We start from the raw sequence: 22,715 nt of genomic DNA, 5'->3' as shown, positions 1-22,715 counted from the left end.
AAAATGTAACGAGATGAGACTAAGATGTATTAGAGTATGACCTGGTACAGTGTATCGAGCCAAGAAGGTAAGGAACTCGGTGTAATGCAAGGTTAGCATGTGCTATTAGCTTCGGGGAAAGGAGTTACAGAGTTGGGAATCAGTGGCTACAGGAGGTATTGAGGCAGCCTTTCCTACCTGGAAATGTTAATGTAACTAAGACCCGAGAGTTCACGGGAGCAGCACTGTTTGTGAGCGTACGGGCTTGCATCCCTTAACCTTCAGCAAAGCCCAGCTTCAAGTGAGTACTCCTCTGCCTAAATTTTTTCCAACTGTTTCACTGGGATATTATCATCATTTTACACAGCGGTACTGTTAACTGTTGAAGAGCTACTGTCTTCCAGTTGATATGGTATGACATTAAGTACAGCATCCAGCTTGCAAAATGTTGGCTGCCTGAAGATGGGGAAGGGGATATATAAATATAATGTGAAACATTTCAGCCAGGCCCATCCCAACTCACTAGAGTGTAAAATTTTCAACTTACAAAGACACTGGCAAGACAGGAAAGCTTTCATACTTTTTCCCCTCAACATCACATAGGTCAGCATTTGGTTGACAGCGTGTAAAATCAGCCTGTGAAATTGCTTCGGTAAATATTTTGAGCAAATGCATTTTAGGGGACATAACTATTGCTGCTACAAGTTGATGTGGCTTTACTAATGCCAGTGAAGGCAAGCTAACTACTAACTGCCATGGACCTGGTGCTAGCTGTGGCAGACATACGCCTTGAAATGGTTTGTGGTGCGCAAGTACTGGCCCCCTTCATTGTAAAGGCTGCAATTTTGTTTTCAGTCTCGGTGTTTCCAGTGTCAGATTTCGGCACTACAGGGTATGATATGGTCAGGAGAACGAGGGGCTGACAATGAGCTAGACTTGGCAGCTGCTGCCGCTCAGCCAGTTCCACAAGTCCAAGACACGCTACGCCGATGGGGGAATTCAAAGTTAAGTTGAGACTTGAAAATGCTACTCAAGGGAATAACTGATAGATTTGTAGGTCACATTAGACAATTCCATTTAGAGTCTGCTGGAAAACAGTAATTCTAACATATTTATATAAAGGTTATAATTCTGTTTTGTAGGAGTCTTGGAAACAAGGCATTAGCCCGACAGATTGTAATCAGTCTTTAAAAAAAACCTCCTCTCCACAGTGTGTTATAACTGCCCCATCGTTCTCATATATAGTAAGATTCTTGGTAGGCTATAACTAACAGGGGACAGGTCTGGAAGGACCTACATACCTGTAAACCCACGCATACTATTATCAACAAAGTGTGTTACAGAGCATGTCATAAATTCTAGCTTTTTATACAAACCTTTAGCTAAAACTTTTTGGATAGGAGGGAAATAAAACATATCACAATTTTTTTACGAATTTTGTTTCAGATAAAATACCCAAAGACTTAAAGAAAATGTTCAAATGCAGCTAAGTGTTTCAGATAACCAAATCTCATTAAAAATAGAGGTCCAGTATTTAAGTCTTTTATTTAAATTATTTTCGTCTGTAAATCTTACCTGTGGGACCAAGCCTGTCTTTAAAGGAGCAGATAAAACACATAGCAGAACAACGCACGCATGCACGAAGAATGACTTGAGAAGCTCAGGACTCACCCAGAGAAACTACAACTTATCTCAGAAGCAACACTTAAGTATTCCCTGAGATAAGAATATGTCTTACCAATACAGTTGCCTAGCGCATCTTGTATAAACCCATTCATGCACTGTAGCTTGGGTCGGCAACGGAAAGATCCTGGAGTATTCTGACAGATAAAATCGGGGGGGCAGTTATGAGTACCAGTCTCACATTCGTCAATATCTGGTACACCACAAAAAAAAGTCGTTAGCAGGAGTTTCACAGAAGCTTTCACATCACATGTAAAACATAAGACATAGTTAAAAATGTCAGACACAATTAATCCTCAGCGTACCTTCATGCAATTCAATGCAGTGACCCAGGATCAACCTGACCTACTACCTCAAACAGAATCTCAGTAAAACCAGGTAGAATAAGGTTTTTTTATTATTTTGTTATTAACATTATATATAGGGGCGTGTGTGTTTATTACAAGTTTAGTTCTCACAACTAAATGACTCAAAATTATTATAGAGCACTTAAAAGCATCATGTTCAGCAGTGTGCTTATACATGGGCTCAGCTTTGAAGTCAGTAAGATTTAATTATATGTCCAAGTGCAATTTTAATCTTAACCTTAGATCCAATTCATACATTGTTCATTTCTTTCATAAGTGAATTAATTGGCCTTGATTCTCACCCATATTAAGGCTTGCAATATCCTTGCATTATTGGGCTTTAAAATGCACATAAATACGATTCCTGCTCAGTTTAATATTCCACTCCAGTTCAGAATAGACAATAAGTATGTGTGAATAAATTATGGTTCAGATAAAGCAGACAAGGGCTAATGAGGCTTCATTCACAAACGTAATCCTGCCCACATAAAAGTAACTAACATTTAATGTTTGCCACCTTGCAATGGGATGAAATCTCCTAAAGCTATTAAAATACAGAAACTTTCTAGCAATAGGATGCCTCAGCTTTCCCATTTATGCAGTTGACACAACAGTAGATGCAATTGCTTATCCCTAGAGCTTTGTGAGACTTAAATAATGATTGTGGAGCCCATTTTAAGTTCAGGATGGGTTAATACTGAACTGGGTTCAGCAGGGTTCTACATGTTGCACAACTCAGTCATTTTACTTGGCATTTAAAAATCACACATGAAGATTATTCATCTTCTCTTTTCATTGCTATTAATATAACATTAATAATTAATATTAATAACACATCTTATCCAGATAAGAAATTTTTAACATTAATGGCATGTGTAATTTACTCTCTGTACTCCTTTTTTTCCAGAGAAGGACTGTTAATACTTGCTGGTAAGATATTTGTTGGCCTAAATCTGATGTCATTCAAATCAGCAGAAATTTTACTTCAAAGGGATCAAAGGTAGACCATGATACTTTGAAAAACACTGTCTGTATGTTCTGCAAGTTTTGGCATTGGAGTGTGTTCATCAGCTTTTTTCTTCAATCTATTATTCATCACCGATCAGTTCCTACAATAAAACTTTACCCTGAATTTTGGTGAAGTTAATTTACTCAATAGAATGAAATTACTCTGTTTATAAACAGAGTTTCTCATAGTGGAAACCAATTCCACATCAAATGGAGTTTGTTGCTACTTTATATCTCTGCAAAGGCAGCATGTCACATGAAGTTATGGATGCACATAACAGCATACTTTGAGCTAGATGGAACTTGAGATCAGTCGTATCCTTAGTCAAAAAAACACTATTACACTTGTGTTCAAACACAGCTAGACAAGAACAGTGGTTTTAACCCTTTTTCATTTTTAAATCCTTAAGAATGTTGTGATTAAGAAATTAATCCCTTTGTAGCAAATTTAAACCTCCTGAGGATAAAGGCTTACTTTTTTTAAAAGATGTATCTACCTTAGTGTTTTCAAATTGAATCACCTAGTCACTCCACTTGCAAAACTTCGTTTCACACTCTCAAGTGTGCAAACTTGATTCTTTCGGGTGAAACTAAACCATTAGACATGCTCCAGGAGCAGGACTTAAGGCACTCCACTCACACTAAATGATCAACCCATTCACAAGACCAGACCAGAGCTAGTCAAAAGAAACACCAGAAAAATATGTAGAGTGTGAGTGCTGGGCCTTCAAAATCAACTGATACAGATCAGCTCCTGTTGCACAACACAAATTGCCAGTGTAAAACAAATGTAGTTACCTCTTCTGGAATTCTTTGTAATAGTCCACAGACAGCCCGATCTAGTATCTGCAAGTTGACAGGTGGGAAACCACTGTCCCAGAAGAACTAGCACTGTCTGTGTGTCCCTGTGTAACTACAGCTTACACATGTATTTACCAAAAGTAAAAGAGCATGACATGAGGATGTAGTGATGTTTTTTACTTAAGTCTGGAAGATTTCAGTTTCTCTGCACGGGACATACCTTTGCAACGACTGTCATCTGTTAGTTCATAGCCAGTTCCACAGCTTGTGTCCCGCTGACAGCGAAAGGATCCTAATGTATTGACACAGGTTTGTCCAATCCCACAGCTGTGTGTCCCAGTGATACACTCATTAATATCTAGAATATGCAAAATGATTTAAAAAAAAAAAAAAGAGTAAATAAGAAACACAAAATCAGTGGGAAGAGATGTCAAAGGCTACCGTGGGCACAAGTCCAACCAGTCATTACTTTGAGCGTCAGGATACAAAGAACGGTGTGGATTTGGCCTCACACTCACACACCCCCACAACGTGGCTACTCATCTCTGTTGTCAGAGCGTGAGCCAATAAAGACATTTTGACCCCGTTAGTAACAGGGCTTATGACTGCTGATTCACCATACTTAAGAAAGAGGAGGAAGTTGAATTGAGTGACAGCAAAGGGCCAACGTGATCTGATTGAGACCGGTAGCAGATGATTATAGTCACTATACGAACGAGGCAAACTTTCAGAAATCCTTCCCTTGCTCTGCCTCCCACCAACATATGGCTTAGGGACTCCCCCAGCCTCATGGTGCAACTTGCTACTTTATAGCTACTGATATACATTTCTTTTGTGAATTTTTTCATTTTCTCTTTGAATGCATAAGAAAATTTGACATCCACATGTATCAAATGTAAAAATTCTTCTTTTTTGTATTTCACACTAGGCCAGTGTTAATTTGTCCAATCATCAATACCTATTTCATATTCTGAAGTTTGTCTCTGAGCTACGATGAGTAACGCTTTTCATCCTAGAATAGCTATGCAGAACAGGCAAGATGAACTGTGCCCTGGAAGTGCTTGTTTCTCTCAGTCAGCAACAGAATGAGCCTAGGCAGACTAGCTCAGAAGCAAATGTCTACATTGCACATGTCTGAAGTCAAGTGCGATGAGTTCTATCCCAGCCCATTTCATTTGACGTCCTTTTAGTTCTTGTCCTGGGAGAAACTTGACAATTCTTCCCCTGTGACTATTCCCATGCCACTCACAATATCCAAAACTTTCAATCCTTTCTGTTAGTTGTGTCCTTAACAAGCTGAAGAATCCTACTCTGCTTCATCTGCCTTATCAATTACTATCTACTAGTACAAAAGAGAACAGGTATTTTATTTTGGTTTTATTCACAACAATAAATTAAAGAACTTCTGCCTCTTCTCTGCTCTAAATCCTCCAGCTCTTTTACTGATTCTTTCTTAACTCCATCTTCCCACAACTCTCATTCCAACATTCCGTTAAAATAAAATTTTCACGATTTCAACTCTTTCCCCAGCTGGAATAAGCATACTCTGATGTCTTCTCTCTGGATTTTTTTTTATCTGTCCTTGCTCTTTTCAAACAAGGATGTTGATAATTGAGGCAATGGTTTTATTTCTTTTACCTTCACAGTTGACACCATCTGGTTGAAGCTGATACCCAACAAAGCAGGAGCAGACGTAACTGGATCCTGTGTCTCTGCACTGCTGAGAGCAGGGACCACCACCTAATTGGATATTTTAAGAAGTCTTATATAATTAAGAGGTTCTTCACAGGAACTGGGACAAACCATTAATTTACAAGATGCTTGCTGATTTATTTAGAAAAGGAGATAACTAAACACACGCGTATACTAAAGAAGGAAAGGGCTACACACTGAAAAGAAGTGTTTGTAATCACTGGATTCTTTTAGCTCTAAAAATGAATTCAAGAAGAAAGTAAATTAAGGAGTTGCTCATGGCCCATCATTGTTAGAAGCTGAAGGGAAAATGCTGATGAGCTCAGATACCTCCTTAGGTTTTGGCTGGGAAGTTAAAACTTTTTATGGTGATTACTGTAAAATAAGGAAGACAAGACACATCACCTTAAGTTAATGGAACATTTTCTCTACTAGTTGAATTAGGCTTTATTTTTAGTCCACCATTACTAGAACCATACTCTTGAATTAGCTATAGCATGTGCTCTTTTCCTACTCAGCAGGCAGGAAATACAAAAGGGATAAGAGGGTATTGTGGGTGACAAAGGCTTCAGAGAACCTAAAGGAATCAAGACTTACTAGTGGGGTACTAAGAAGCTAGCGAGGTGTGTGCAGGAGTCACAAAGGATGTGAAGAGAGGATACTATCGGAAATGTACACAAAATTTGGCTCATCAGTAAGAAAATTTACTTTTTCTGATCCTGTTAAAAATAAATTAACATTAAAAGCATTTAATATTCTCACAATAGAGAACAGGTTATATACTTCCAACTATTTGTTGGAAGATTATTGATATTCTTAGTGCAAATAGAACCTGTTTTCTTCCGTTTTTCAGAATGGCTGGATGGGCATTAAAAAAGGGTTGAGATAAGCACAATCAATGTGGGCACGTGCAGCTACAATACTTTAAACTTTTGAGTGAATTAATATAACTTTTTTAATGGCAACAACTTCTAAAGGACCATTACTACACCTCAGAAAGTTCGGTCTATGCACAGCACTGGCAAAGGGAATGACATTAGGAGGAACCATAGTCTTGTGGTTGAGATGGATGGACAGCTACTGCTTTCTGAACCTCTGCTCATACTGTGAGCTCCTGTCAGCCACAGTAAAACCTATAATGGAGGTGTTGGAACAACAGAATAAATTTCCTCATATACCATGAAGGTGCTCCAAAACAAACTGCTGGAAGTTGCACCACCTGCGAAATTCAGGTTTCCCCTGGTGACAATCAGAAAATCACAAGTAATTCTGGCATGCCAGGTTTATCAGAAAATACACTGTAGACAGAAGGTCTAATTTGTAATTAGCCATACCAATCCATCTCTTGCAGGCAGCTGATTAACTGACAAATGCAACAACTGATTACAAAAAGAAATAATGCTAGGAAAATATATAACACATTTTTCTATGTCATCTCTTGTAATTAGCAGCTGGAGACAAGGAGGAGAGCCAGTGTTAGCTCTGACTAACTAATGACCTAGCAGACGTTTTCATCCTCTGTAAAGTGTAATAGCTATACAACATGCAGCACAGTAAATCATCTCTCAACTGGAATATAAGTCTATTAAATTGATTTTATCCTAAATACATTACTTAGTTCTGAAATGCTTGTAGAAAATAATAAATCACTGCTGGTTTAAGTTTATAGACATGTAAATCACATGTGACAAGCAATAAATCAGAATACTTAGCAGAACAATATTCCAGTAACACATTCTTCCCAGGAGGCAGAGCAGCCTGACTAATGAGGACAATAGCCCCTTTTCTTCCTTTTTTTCAGGTGATGCATCTCAAAAAGGAAACAAGTTTTGTTTCATATTCAATCACCCTGACCATCCCAAGACGAGAATAAAAGAATGCACATATCCAATATAGGATCCCCATCTTCTGAAGAATCCAGAGTACTCCACGGGTTCAATGGGAAACACCTCTGAGGTATTACCCGCTAGAAAGTAAATAAAAATTAAATGTATAGTATAAACTTCAGTTGGGTAAGATGAACTCCACTCTGGGAGACAATGCCTTCCTTGCATTCAAGAACTATTGAGGCATCATTTAATGGCCTATGATTTCTTAGAAAGGATCTTCATTCTGTTATTTTTACCCATAACTAGCCTAGGCAAAAGGTTTTGGCTAATCTCTAGATCTAAGTTTGCTTCACTTTTTTTGGAGGCAATCACAAAAGAGCTGGCTAACAGGACTAGTCACCTGACTTACCTCTGCAGCCATCGTGAAGATAAGGATCTTCTTGGTCTAGTTCCTCCTTTGAAATTTCAACTAAAAAGAGGATAGATAGGCATTAGAGGAGAAAGCACTTTTCTTCTCACAGCAAAAAGCAGCCTGCTTGGGATGGGACTCAGACCAGGGTTTTGAATAAACCAGGACAAAATTAAAGAGCATTATTTACATATTTTACAGCTATTTCATGCTTGAATTTGACATTCAAATGCACATGGCCATGGGGCATTTTCCATCTGACTGATTCAATATGAAAGTCACGCTGTGATCATAGATTACATATGGGCTAAGATTTTCAAATGCAGGTTCTTAACATTAGGCTCTTTACCAGAGCTTAACCTCATTTTCATAAGACATGTTGTTGAGGCATGCTTGGCTTCCACTGACTTTATAGTAGCTTGGGGTAGTCAGAGTTTTAATGAAAATCAGATTAACCTCAGTTATTTATTTAGACTTCATTCCAAAAAGAACTCCACACCCAACTTCTGGGCACCTACTTATGGCATTCTTTCAAATGTACTTCATATACCTTAGCTCGGAGAGTTTTCTGCTACGTGCATGTGTCCTGAGAGTTCGTTCTCTCCACAGGGAGGACATAAAAGGGCTGAATACATCCACTACCTGAAGCCATTGCTTGCCCAAGGGACTAGCTAATGGACTTCCTCCAATCCCACCACTCTGAATGCAGGGGAAATGGTAGGTTGGTAGTGAGATGTGTGAAAGCACAATCTCAAAATACTCTGGTTATTGAACAGGAATCTTAGCCTTATTTCAGTGGCCGTCCATAAGCCTATTCAACCAGCGGTCACTTACAAGCAAATAATACATCACGGCTGTGAAAGCAAGTTTTTGTTCAGCGCCACAAGGCTGGATTGGTACATTGAGTCCTAGGGGTAGGTTTTGGTCACACAGAAGCTAATGAAATCAGTTTGCCCAAGTGTGGTCTGATTTTGTAGAGGTCTCCGGGGACAGAGTACCAGAGATTACTCTTTAAGTGACTAAGAAAGTATCATACAGGCAGTCCGCTTGCTTTACCCTCTGCAGCAGAATGCCTTGCATGCCTTGCTATTGCATAACACAAATGCAAGGTGCTAGTCCAAGAAGCTGCCTCACAAAAGGGAGACTGATCTCATCTTCACGACTAACAAAGGTGTCTATTCATGTTGCTTGCCCTACCTTTCTACAGGCCATTTTTATTGTCGATTGCGATATTCGACATATGTTCAACCAGCTGCTTGTTTCTTAGTTTAATGAGAGCATTGTCCTGCCCTGCTTGTTGACATAGACCTGGTTTTGCAATTCATAATGGTTATGCGTGCCATAATAACCATACTAACCATATGCATAATGGTTATTATGCGTGCAACTTGCCCACACCGGTAAGTGGTGAAATACTGTATGCTGTGCTCACAATTCTGGATTTTCAGGTGTTGATATATTTCTCATGTCATGTAGGTACACTGAGTCTGCAAATTTTTGTTATTAACAGAGCGGTCTAAGTACAAGGTAGCTACCAGTCCAGTTGCTTCACCCAGTGCAAATGGACACGGGGAATTCCCCTGCTGAGACAGTCGTACACAAAGAAACTGGCAGGGCATTTCTAAACTTTACTTGATAAGGGTGTACACTGACATGAACCAGGTTTGAAAGCCCTGAAACAAGTCTGATAACACACTGGCTCAAGCAGACCAATGCAAGTTTTTGTGGTGGGGTTTGGGTTTAAGTGATTGATTAGGATGATGTCTCTCAAAATCTGTCACATCTGCCAGCCAGACTGCATGTTTTCAGTGCTCAACTGCCCGTGAAAGATGCAACACTATAGAGCACGCCTTCTCTGCAGTTTAAGGTCTGTCTGCTGAGTTAAAAAGTTTAAAAAAAAAAACCAAACAGACAAATAAACCCAGGTCTGTAAGGGTCAGCATGTCCACATTCATTCTGTTCAGCTCTGTGGATTTGGTACAGAGAAGGGTGTCAGGAGCTGCTGCCATCTAGATGTCCCTCTCTTCTGATAATGTTGGAAAGAAATGCAGGTACCACGTTTCTCAGAAATGTTCAGTTCTCCCAGGCAGTTCATGCATTTCAAATGCCCCCACTTTGTGAGCATTTGCCTCTCACACAAAAGGCAACATCTGAATTCTGCAGAGCTGGCTAAGGCCACCTGGCTTTTAAATCCAGTTAAAATATTTGGTTTTCAATTTTCTTTTTAATTAAGAATTTATCAGTGGGCAAAATGCTATTAAAAATTAATAGCTTATACTCATTTTCCAAGATAAGATTATTAGTGGCCAAAATAGTCTGTCTTATAGTTAAGTTTTGCCACCAGGAACTGAGCGACCAGTTCCCAGCTCGTTTAGCCTTCTGTGGTACACAACATTTCAGCTATCGCTAGCCAAAAAAATGAGCTCCAAAACATGCATCGTTAAATCACTGAGAGGCGATCTCAAGTTACAGAAATTCCAGCAGAAAGAATTTAAAGAACAAGCGTTCCTTGTACCCCACATCATTTTGTGTCTCGCTCTTATAATTTGCAACATAAAATACCTTGTTCCTTTTTAGGAGCATCGTCACTGATGGTTACATCAGTGCTTTCTTGACCCTTCACACAGCAATCTCTGAAGGCAATTCCACACTGGTATCCTATCTTCGGGTTTGGTTCACAACTCTGTCCTTGAACTCGGGCAGCCTCTCCCAGCAAACAACAGTAACAACATACCTGTTTAAAAAAAAATTTTAAATAATTTAAAAAAAGGTCAAATCCTAGCCCTGGACACTTCAATGAACATTCTGTCAGTAGCGCCAATACTGTTATCTCACCTTGACAAACTGATAGAAAATTTTCTGCAAACTTTTTAAGAACTCAGGTATTTTAATCTGTAGTTGAGTTCAGTGAGCTCTGCAATCTGGCCTACATAAAGTCAAGGGCAGAACCTGGATCCAGTTCTCGCAAATATTGTGTATGTGGGAATGTGGGTGCAGGGTGATGTGGAGGACCAGAACGGTCCACATATGTATGTGGAATTTCATTGCTCCCTACCTGCATAGCCCAGTTTCAAACACCAGCAAACAGTGGGAACTCTTAACACCTCTGCTTCCCTTTTGTGTCCAGTTCAATTAAACTGGGACACAATCAATGAAGTGCATGACTCAGTTTATAAATAACTGCCTACTCAACTTCCCAGCAAAAAACACCCCTCTCTGAACTAACAGACAAACAAGCGAACAAATGTGATTCATCCAAGGTTAGTGGTAACAGGTCACAACAAGAAGGTGTTCTGCCCTGAAAAACAGACTACATAGTCAAACATTATTTAAAAGCATCACAGTCTGGACGTGGCTTCCAGCAATGAAACAAGATCCCCCTCTCCCAGACCTGCTGAACTATGGCCCCGGAATACACCACAGAAGTGAACACAGGACAAGTTAATCCCATGTAGGTTTCCTTTTAATTTTAAAATGAGGGGATGCTGCTGATTTATTCACTTTTCCTTCCTTGCTGTTACAAAGCAGCAAAGATGCTTGGTTCTCTGGAACTGGTGTCTGCCAATTGCTACTGTCATGTAAAAGCAGATTTAAGCTTTTATTGTTATTTTATTATTCTTCCAGACTCTTTTTTGCTTAAAGAAAATAGCCTGCACCACAGAGCAGATGGAATATAAAATAACTAAACGTTGGACTAAATTTTTGTAATTGGTGCTTTAAGCACCACACCTATTGAAAAGAAGGCAACTATTACATTTCTTTCCCTACTCTGAGATGTATATCCCACCTATATTCTAAGTTTTCCCTTATTAGTTATGTTTCTCTCTCTGTACTGCAGTGAAAGGCTCTTTTAAAACCTAGAGCAGCATGGAAGTAAAATGATAAAATCCTTTTCCCTTGTTTCTTCAGTCTTATTTTTACTTTATAGCATTTTGAAGTATGTAAGTGTGCTACTTTGTCTTTAATTACACAACTTAACCTTTTCCCTGCTGCCGAATGCTGTACAGTGGGAACTCTACCCTCCTGGGCAGTGCTGGCGTGTTGTTTTCATGCCTGTCATGACGTTAAAATACATGTTCTCCCTTATTAACTATTGTTTGGTGGGATGGTTCCTCACTACCCACTTTTTTTACTTGGTTCTCCAACTACTTCCATCCAGTGGCAGATGCTCTGGTTTCATCACTAATATGTCTAGGATATTTCTATCTCTTCTGGCTTTTCTGGATTACTTTAGAAATTAATACTTGATGATGTCTTCCAAGAATTACAACATTTCTGAATATTTATTCTGCCTAACATGTCTAACATTTTCCTGAGGCATCTTTCTCAAAGTTTTCAATATCTGTCTATAATTGTGTTAGATTTCCAATTTACACAACCATAAACTAGAAGACAGAAATGAAAACCAAACTAAAGATTCATTGTTTGACTTAAGCTTGAGTATTTTTGACATCCAAATCTTATTTAAGTTATTGAATACAGCTAAAGCCTTGCCAGATTTTGACATTATATACTTCTGGATATCCTCACTAGCTTCTACTGTTAGGCATACAAATTGCCTCAATCTATTTCTTTGTCTTGTCACACAATGCCCAAATTGGGAGTTACAGAGTTTCTCTGGATATTTTTTTAAAGAGTGCTTATTAATCTTGACATTCCTGAAGAGTTGAATAACCTTATGTTCTTTATTTCTTCCAGGTTGAGCCACCACTTGAAAGACCTCTGTCTCCAGCTAATGCGAACCTTCAAGTACAGAGCTTGCTAAGTCTTGCAATGTCTGTAAGAAACTGTATCTTCATTTAACATAATTGTATGCATTGAACCATTTGTTTCAACCTGTATTTATTATAACTGTGCATGATGCATCTTGATAATAATTTATGTTGTTGTATCACAAGCAAAATGATCCAGAGATGGAAAGTGTCAGATGTTTTCTTAACTGACGTTTGTAGTAAGTGGCTTCTAATATTAACCCTACAAGATTCTGCACTGGCAGTCCTAAAAGGCTAACGTTTCCTGTTCAAGTAACAAAAAATGACGGAGAAGCTGATAGATGGCCTTGTGCTCAGGGCACACCCAGGATTCTGTGTACCCACATACCTCCACATATCTCATCTGTGAGCTTGGAAAGTCACCTTTTCTTTCAGTCCTCCCGGTGTGGAATGGTAATAATATAGAGTGAAAAGGCGAGTTTAACCCATGTTCATGGAGCACCTTGGTATTCTGAGACACAAAGCAGTATCTCATTATAAATATCACTATCCTGGTAAGATTAATCTCAACGTTTCCTTTTTCACACTAATTTTTTTCCAGGTTACTAGCCTATTCTGAAAGACTTTGATCCTTTAGTTCGGAGTGCAGTCTAGACTCCATATTAGTTCAGTTCTTGATGTGTTTGCAGCTGTTTTCCAAATGTTGCCAGCTGCCTGGAGGCATGCTGTCATGACCACCCATTTGCTAGAACCATCACTGCCTTCATGGATGGTAGAACCTAATGATTGTGTTGTTATTACACACTTTCACGGCCTGTAAGCCTTTGCTTCTTAAGTGATCCCGATAATAATCTCAAACATTTTTTCCTTTGCCTCTCCCCTGTTATTAGCAAAAGCCCATTCTGCTTCAAAGCCATGCCTTGATCTTCATGTTTGGACAGAAAGCTGTGTCCTACTTAAGTCCTACAATCCCTCAACTGCTCTTATGCCTTGCCTTCTCATAGAAAGGAATAAAGATGGAAGGAATAAAGGAATAAATCGTTACATATGAGAAGTTTGAAGATTTATTTTTGGTGTGATTAGGAAGCACCTGAAACTGTTTTCATCAATAACATATCTTAATTAGTTGAATTTTAGAATAGTTCTCTATTATTTATCACCGTTTAAGTTACCAGGTCTGGAAGGGTGAACATTGCTTTTGTGTATCTGTCCACAAGAGGTCTCTCACTTGCTGAAATCCAGACTAACTAGTAGATACTATGAAAAACAGACTGAAAAAAATACAAATAACTCAGCATAATTTTTCAGTACTTTTGAAGATCTGAACAAAAATAAAGAATATGTTCAATGGCACAAAGCAATACAATTTTTGTGCTCACCTAATATACACAACCAAAGTATTCTTGACAAAACTGGGGAGATAAGGCTATTATCTTGATCTTTGGAGAAAGAAAGTACCTATGACAAATTTTGGGGAAAACCTTTCAGCACCTTAGAGGAGGTAAAATTTCTACAAGCTTCCCTCCTTTCTACAGGGCTGTTGTGGTAGAAACTTCCATAAAACCATTTCTACGTCTCCTGTATCTGAAAATTGATTACTGTCTTTTGATGAAGATTTTAGAGATTAATGATTAATTTTGCATCCTTTTTTTCAAGGCAAGAAAAGCTATGCTTCCAAGAAAACAGAGAAGTAATATTATGCCCATTATTACCTAGGCCTACTGCCTTTAAGTGTAAAAGCTGAGGCAAGTGTTTTCAAAATACGGTCTTTTTTATCTTCTTTCCAATCGCAAGCGTTGGATTCAGAAGAAAGATTATCTGCCTCATTTGCTGCAAAGTGCTGCGATTAATCCTACTAATTGAATTACTAAATCACTCTTTCTGCTTCCTTGAAGGAGACAAAGAGGATCCAAAAGTTTTTCCATGCTACCTAAGCTAAACTAAAATGGACCAACTTAGGCAAAATGAGATTCAAGCCCCTGTGAGATGGGCCTGGTGTGAATATAAAAGTTTACCGCAGCAGGGCACAATTGGCAGATACGTTGTATGTCTCAAGGTCATCAGATTAAAAATGTATTCAACAACAGAAATTATAATTGTTCACCGATATTAGATCATAAATCATCTATGTCCATCATGGATCAAAGAGATTATCTACAGATACTCCTACAGCTACCTCAGTACAGTTATTAAGTGTAGGATATTCCTATTAAGGAGTGGAGGGGCAGAATGTTGCTCACAGATTAAAGAACACTATGTTTCTACCAGTAAATTAAACAGGGACAGAATATGGGCTCCGGCATTGTCCCACAATCATCTGTAATGTTTAAATATTAGCAAGCTCTAATGGCAACTAACACGCCTCAGACAATGCTGAAGCATATTTTGGGGTTAGCACAGGCCAGTGTGTGTTCCCAACAGCCCTCATGCACTGTGTTTTGCAGGGGAAAGATGTCAGTTATGTGACATGCATAAGCTGTGCTGACCATTTATTCTCAGGGCCAGAGACCCAGGCCCAGTCCACTTTGTTTAATAATACAGCTGTCACCATGAAAACGTGCTATCTTAAATAAGTCTGGCCATTTTAAAAAACAACATCATTAACTCTTCTTCCTCATACTGACAAACCCACATAGGGAAACATCAGAAAATTGATGGGAAAGTGGGTTTCCTTTAACAATTGCACTCTGTTTAAGAGCTGTCCCATGGCATGTGTTTAAAATAGTGCTGTTGTCATAAACCTGTGTCTGGTAGCAAGCACAATCCGCAGAGTACTCGCCATCACCGTCCTTGTTCATCTGTTCATAGCCCTTCAAAGTACTGACACAGAGGGCTAAATATTTTTTTCATGCCACATCCAGCTTAGGGTGGACAGGCTTCTAGTAGTACAGGCTGCAGAGAGGAATCTCCATGCTAGGAGCAGGGCACACCCTGAACGTGCTCAACAGGTGCCATATGTCCCCTCTGTGGAACCCGCTCTACCATGGGACAAAATCATGCTGCACATGCAGACAAGTTTGTGACAACCCAATAATGCCAGCCTCATCAGCATGTTGCCTTCCTTCTACTCACAGCAAGAATGTGGATTACTTCACAGCCCTGGCATCAGCGGCATCCTACTGCCAGGAACACGATCAAGGCAACATTTTGAAGATAAATGAAATCTGTGACTCAGATGTTGCCTGCCATCTTCTGTACAGTAGATTTTTATTTTTTTTTTTTAAGTGAATGAACAAGTGAAAGCATCTTTGAGCAGTGGGAAGAATTAAAATCACTGTTATCTATTTTCATCAGCACTGAAAGAAATCCGTAATAGGACCAGAGCTGTTCATGACTTGGACATGGTGAAGGTCATGATCTTAATGGTGGAACTTTCATCCAAAACCACTCTGCAGAATGGTATGAATATGCTCCCTTTCAAGAAATGAGAGACATTAATAAAGTACAGTAATAAAGGCGGAGGGCAGGGCACAGACTAAAGACGCCAACGATAGACATTTTCATTCTAATATCAAATGCTATTACCACAAGCTTACAGACGTCTCATTCAATTGTAAATCAAAGTCATGTTAACTAAGGACATGTACACAAGCTGGAATTATAAGTATGCTGAGAGGATTAACTTCCCCTTTGGACCACCAGTACTGAAAACCACTGAGTTTGACCTTTGGCCATGAAGATCTAATGAAAGCTAAAGTCTGAAATGCATCTGAGTTTCTCAGCTATCCGCTACCACAGTGTTGATGTCTTCTCTTCATGCCAAAGTAGTTTCCTAGCATATTACCTGTTAAGACTTCCCACCCTTTATGTTCCACCCTCTGCCTCTGCTAAAAAATAATCAGTCTGCTTCACTCAACAAGGAACTGTTTCTCTCAAAGCTGCACAAAGTGGACAACCTTAACAGAGACATGAGGTGTAGGTGGGAAAAAACTGTTTATGTGCATCAAACTGACTATGGTGACCTTCGGGGTCAACCCTTAACACCAATCTAGACAGTCAATACCATTTCTTAAAGATGAACAGGAGTAGCTCTGATGTCTCACCTTGAAGTATTCAGCTTCACAGGTAGAATTTTCACCAATATGTGAGTCACACTCCTCATGCACATTGGCAAATTCAATCCCATCTGAACAGTATTGCTTCTCCAGCTGGCTGCGGCAGCACTGTACCTGGGTCATGCTGACAAAAGGATGGAAGCAATAAGAGAAGGATGTCATATATAGGTCAAGAACAGATAATGCAAGTTTTGACAATTAGCACTTGTACTAGTGCCATGGAAAGAGATTCCTGTGGGCACACATTTTAGTTACAACGTAAAAATATTCTCTAGGAGTAGGCAGAATGTCTATGTGGTATGTTTAATACAGTTTAACTGCCTGTCTACCCTGTAGTCTAGCCTAACAGTTTTTTTAAGCAAATAGGTAACTTCAGCCACATTTGTCACAGGGCTCAAGATCTCCAGGACTTGCATTCTTGCTTATTTTGTGACAGCTGGTGGGTGAAGAGAGGATGGCCCGAACCAAATTGGTGCTCCGACTGATGGGAGGGAGAAGTCAGGTCCTGGACATAGTGAGAGCCTGCAATGCCATGACCAGTCTACCCTGTCAGGTACAGCGTGTTGAAGGAAGCTCAGACTGGTGCTCTGTGGGGCAACTGGAGATATGGGGAGAAGTGAAGATACCAAGGAAAGTCATAGTGAGAAACACAGTGTATTGCAAGCAAGAGGCAAAGAAGGACAAGAGAGGGAACAGTGTTACAGGGTAGGAAGATGTGGAGAGGAGACAGGATAAAAATCTGCAGGAAACTCGGCTTTGTTAGTTCCACTGCTCATAAAATCATTCCATTTTATCTCAGTTTCAGTGAATAAACTGAAAATTCCTTCCCCTGGAAAAAATTCTGCATGAGGAGGGTTTAAAATCCTCCACTCCTAGTGCTACTGCCACTTGCATGCAAAGCCCATTGAAGGAGATATCTCCCCTCTCTCCACTCTGTTTTTATGTGCAACTCTGCCTTGTTGGGTGGCATTGTGGGTGGAGCTTGCAGTTTAAAGCGCTTCCACTACTACCTCCTGTAAGAAACACTGGGAAACAGAGAAAAAAGTTAGAGGAGTGACAAATCAGACTACACATACAAGTATATAAACATAACCATCTGTTCTGCGATAACCCGAATAATGTTATCTGAGTCGCTAGGGGGAAAGGAAACTAACACAAAGGCAATCCAAGTTGATAAATTCTATTTATAGTATAACAGGGGCAGCTAAATGGCATAACCTGATATGTTAAGAGTTCTGTAAGAAATGCACAGAAAAACCCTATAAATGCACTTTTATACCCATCAACATGGCAAATCTTATACATCTTAGAGATGAGCAAGATTGAACACGTTCTCATTGCTATTAAGAGTATTCACCGATTTTTTTTCCCCTTCAACCCTAGTTATTTGAACTGATGAGTAAAATCTTTCCAAGGGTTACCTAGAAATACATAAAATTATGTGAAGATATTCAGCAAACCAATGCCCTTTACCCTTAAAAATCCTTTATTTACACTGTTGGATATTGTGCAAGTATACGGAAGGGGGGTGGGTTAGTTGCACCCCTGAACTACAAGCTGCTTCTACTGTCATCTGAGCTAAGTGGATTCCCATGCATCACCTCTGGAGGAGCTTCCCTGCTCTCGATGACCAGAGGATGAGCTTTCAGCTCCCATGTGGCGTGAGGGGCTCCCTCAGCTCCAAGGCCAGGCCGTCCAGTCCAGCCCACTAAAAGCAAGGGACGTGCGGGTACTGGGCTCAGATTCTGCATCCTCTGTGCATACTGGTGAGGTGAGGTTGTCAAGCTACATTCCTGAAGATTCCCAATCCTTATTTATTGGATTTTGTAATGGTCTGACTGTGCAGTTCTCACTTGGACAAAAACAGCTATGAGATTTCAATGCATAGGAACAAAACCCAGGTACGTTCATGAACAAATTATTCAAAAATAGACTCTAAACTCACAGCAAGAAGTTAATCCCAGGTCAGTAACTTTATTTGGCAGAAAATTTGAAGTTTTTGAGATCTGATTTAGTTCCAGTTTGGAAGAATATGTAGCTTTTTTGTTGCTGAAATTTCCTCTGAAGGAGAATTTCCATTCCCTGCCCAGCTCTGGGGTGGTCTGACTGTCAGGACTTTGGAAGCCTGTAAAACCTGAACTTCAAGCCCAAGAGTGTGGGAGCTGAGGCTTTCCAGCTACTTTATCCCTCCAAGTCCTGTGGAGGAGCTAGATATCTTAGCCACAGACAAACAAACAAACAAACAACAGCAGTCTTTCTAGATCTGTTTTGACTTCCAGTGTGGCTTCTTTTTTTTTTCCAAATACAAGTCATCTCTTTGAAACTGTCTGACAAATTGGCAATTTCAACCAAAACAAAAAAGTTCCTTAAAATGTTTCCCACAGCTTTATTCGTAAGTCATGTGGCCCACCCCAACTGTAATAAGGAATTAAACATCAATTGAATACTAGATTAAAATACCATTTGTTCATTCTCAGAACAACAACAATAAAATCACACTTCATTGCCCAAACCCTACAGCGAAGTTGCACCGGTAGCAAATATCACTTGAGACTGTAAACACTTGTGTGGCTGTAACAGAGGTAGAAATCCTTGAAAGATGGCGGTGAAAAACACTAGAAAAATCTGCACGCACAGTGCTGGTCTTCCAGATGCAATTTAGCCTGCCGAGCTGACCATTCTTTTCCCTTTGCACACCAGCCCACGTGCTAATGGTGGCTAGAGCATACCACCACAAGCTCTTCAGACTCCAAGACTTTTGAGATGAAGAGTTTCTCTCCCTGTCTTTGCCAAGTTATGAGTGTCTCCCTGGTTTCGACCCTAATGTAATACATATACCCACTTTCTACTTCACAGCAGAGTAAAGGAGCCATCTCTAATGGCTAATAGGGCATCTAGAGTTGTCTTTTCGGGTAAAACCTTTCAACTCTTCCTGTGTAGCTTTCCTATAACTTCATGTCTATGGACTGCTTACAATATTGGTCTCTAAAAAAGAAGAAAAGTAGAGGGGTACTTGCCTGTGTTTTGTTGTGGTTTTTTTTTTTTTTTTTAATTACTCCTAATAATTAAAAAAGCCAAAGGCTACTGCTTCCTTATCTGAAATATTCTGATTTTCAGTTAAAACAGTGCAACAGAACTTTATTGAAATAAATAGGTATTTACAATATGGCTGAAATCTTAAAACACTAAATACAGAATTCTGGCAGCATAAGGCCTCACAACTGACATTTACTCAGGCTGTTTCATGTAAAATCATGCATTTCGTGGTTTCCCTGAAAGATGAGTTTTATTCATGGCTCACTAGTGATCAGAAATCACTCAGACATTTAAAAAATCCTTATTTTCTGTTGCACATGTAGATGTACAATTAAAGTTGTTTCATGACTAGGTAATTTGATTATAAATCAAGTTAAGAAATCATGTTTTATATTCTCACTTTTACTTCTTGTTAAAATTTGACCAAAGTTACAGATTTTCATGGAATAAATTTCCAACCAAAAAGCTACATGTCTGTTTACCTCCACAATCCTTTCATATTTATTATTCTCCTTCCCAGTTGATGCACTCCTAAACCAGCACAGATTTTTTAATCAGTTATTATTCATTTCTTTTCATAAAAGCATTACAATTTAACTTCACTCTGAAAACAATGTCTTTGTTGTCAGCCTAATTTCATTACCTTCTGCCTCCTTCCTTCTACTTATTAGCCTGTCTTTAAACTATGTCAGTGCTATTCATGTGCACAGTGGAAGGCCTTTGAAAAAAAAAATTAAAATTAAAAAGGGAATGATCCCACTCCAGAATTATTTTGCAAAAACCAGCTGGGTCTTCCACCCTTAGTCCTTTCAGTTTGCTATTTAACATGTAACAGAAATGAACTTAGTAAAATTAAAAGCAAGAGCAAGATCTGGTATTATGAGTGAGACAATATGACAAATGAAAATAATAAAGAGTGCCTCAACAAGGAAAATACATAGATTTGAACACATGTTATAAATTAGCAAGGGAGTCAAGTAAAAATAATTGATTCAACAAACCTCAAAATTAATCAGCTGCAATCTATTAACAACTTTGTCGTTTACTTAATAAAAGTTTTCTTGAAGGTAAAGAGTAAAATTATATTGATATCATCCAGTATGCAGAGAAACAATACTGATAACTTTGTGGCAGAGAAAGGAGTGACTTTGACATTATTCACAAAGTGAATAAGCAAGCTATCCTAAATGAGTGGCAATAAAACCCTGACAACATAGCAGACTGTTCTTCTATCCCTTTGACTGTGAAGCCAAAGATCTTAAGTGACTATGAGGCACACTTAACAGGCCACAGAGAAGAGATAATAATTAATAAAGACAACTTCTCCAAAAATAGCTTTAAACAGCTTTTTCAGACAGAAAACTGTCACAACTTTGACGTCCAAAATCTCAGGCTCTTCCAGACTTACAATGGCATACATCAATAAACATCTATCAGCAGTTAAGCATCTGGTGCCTATCACTCCACACACTCTTGTCTTATTACTTCCTTGTGTTCCCGTCTGAGTCTGTATCCGAGTGCTGCCAATTGTCTCTGCTTGGGAACAGATCACCTTTTTGTTCTGTTTTTGCATAGCACCTAGCAGACCATTCTGTAGCTGCTTCTTTTATGCATTTTTGCGACACTAATAATAAATAATGTTATTCCCAATGTAACTCCAAAAAGACTTTACACAGTGCTAAAGGCATGCAGTTCTCAAATGGAGATATGCTGTTTCTGGCCCCGGAATTAAGTTCACTTGCTAAGAGCTCTGGGCAGGGGAAGCTTCATTTTGAAAGGAAGAAGATTTACTGGGCAGGTTGAGTTCCAAAAATAAATGGCAGCTGTTTCCAGCTGCTGTGAGTTTAACCACATCACAAAAAAATGGATGAGTGGGCAAAAAGCTGCTGTGATGACAGCCAAAGATATTATTCATTAAAACCCTACACTCATATTTACTGAGTCATGGGGACACAGAGAAAAATACTACCACTGTCCTGAGTGATAATACAATGAGGTATACTCATTTGTGGGACAAGCAACCACAGTAAGAGATTGCAGACGTGACTGGACATTGAGCCAGAAGCCTTGTTTCAACTTGAATGCGACTGGGTAACAGTAGCCAGATAGATCTTGTGTATTCATGTGAACTTCAGACAGAGGGCTGGCTCACCTGTGGTGTCAGACAAGAGAGTGAGCACGTCTGCAGTTTGAACTGTACCACATTCAGTGTATTTCTGCCAAGAAAGGTTGGACCAGATGATCCTTGAGGTCCCTTCCGACCTGGTATTCTATGATTCTGTGACAACTGACGGTCGCACAGATGGCAAGTCCCTCAAGAACCACAAGAAACTTTGGGAGAAGGATCCTAAAAAGATGTTGAAACCCAGAACTGTCAGCTTGTTTCTAGGATGCATGGCAGATCCGAGAATGTCAGTGCTTGCATGGAAACCTCTCTTGATTACTATGAATGTGCTTTAAATGGTTTGGAAAAGGTCAAGGGGGTGGAATTTTAATTCAATAAGGCAGCTTGTTCCTCATACGAGCAAAAGAAAAGCAAAAGACACTCAAGCAGTGGGCTTGCTTTGAGGGAAAGACTGAATCTGAGACGCCGTTATGTTACTACTATTCTAAGAAGAGGATTCAAAACCAGCATGTAAATTCCTGTAAAGCATGTTGGGTAAAGCACTCAAATCCAATCTGTTCTGTGTTGAACAGTCTTTGCAATGTAACCGCACAAAATCATTTTTACTTCAGTAACTTCATCAAATCTGCTCACTTCACAATGTATTTTTCCCTTGCATTCGACTGCTAACCTTGCAAAACCAAGCTGAAATACGCAGGGCAAACAGCTCCACCTGGCATGAAGTAATACAGATTTGTACACCCAAGAGGTGATGTGTTTTTAGAGCACTCAAAGTCAGACGATCTACACTGTCCAACACTGTGCTGCACTGGACAGTCAAAAGATCCCAGCTGGGGTTTAAATAACCACATAAATGATAAATATCTGTACCTCGGCAGCTCCCACTGCATATAAGTGTCTAAATAGGAAGCAAGTTCTTTTGAGAATCTGTGACCAATAAGGCATCCTGTGCATATTCTCACCTGCTTAGACCTGAGCAAGTGTAAGGAACGTGGTTTTGCTTGTACCTCTGTGCCGTAGGAATATATGCACAAAATCA

The 22,715-nt window shown here is 39.4% G+C and overlaps 1 protein-coding gene across 1 annotated transcript in view; it reads right to left on the bottom strand.

The window, feature by feature from the left end:
* The window catches only part of FBLN1 (fibulin 1), an 82,585-nt gene that overhangs the window by 42,483 nt on the left and 17,387 nt on the right, over positions 1–22,715 (bottom strand). Inside the window, exons 3-8 of the mRNA XM_082485801.1 lie at positions 16,504–16,639; positions 10,311–10,482; positions 7,749–7,808; positions 5,457–5,558; positions 4,039–4,176; positions 1,718–1,855 (exon numbers count right to left, since the gene is read on the bottom strand). Of these exons, the coding sequence (XP_082341927.1) occupies positions 1,718–1,855; positions 4,039–4,176; positions 5,457–5,558; positions 7,749–7,808; positions 10,311–10,482; positions 16,504–16,639 (746 nt within the window). The remainder of the gene's footprint in view (positions 1–1,717; positions 1,856–4,038; positions 4,177–5,456; positions 5,559–7,748; positions 7,809–10,310; positions 10,483–16,503; positions 16,640–22,715) is intronic.

This window comes from Vanellus vanellus, assembly GCF_965231255.1.
Source record: "Vanellus vanellus genome assembly, chromosome: 1".
NCBI classification, from domain to species: Eukaryota; Metazoa; Chordata; class Aves; order Charadriiformes; family Charadriidae; genus Vanellus; species Vanellus vanellus.
Note: the sequence above shows the minus strand (reverse complement) of the source record. Positions and strands in the feature narration are given on the sequence as shown.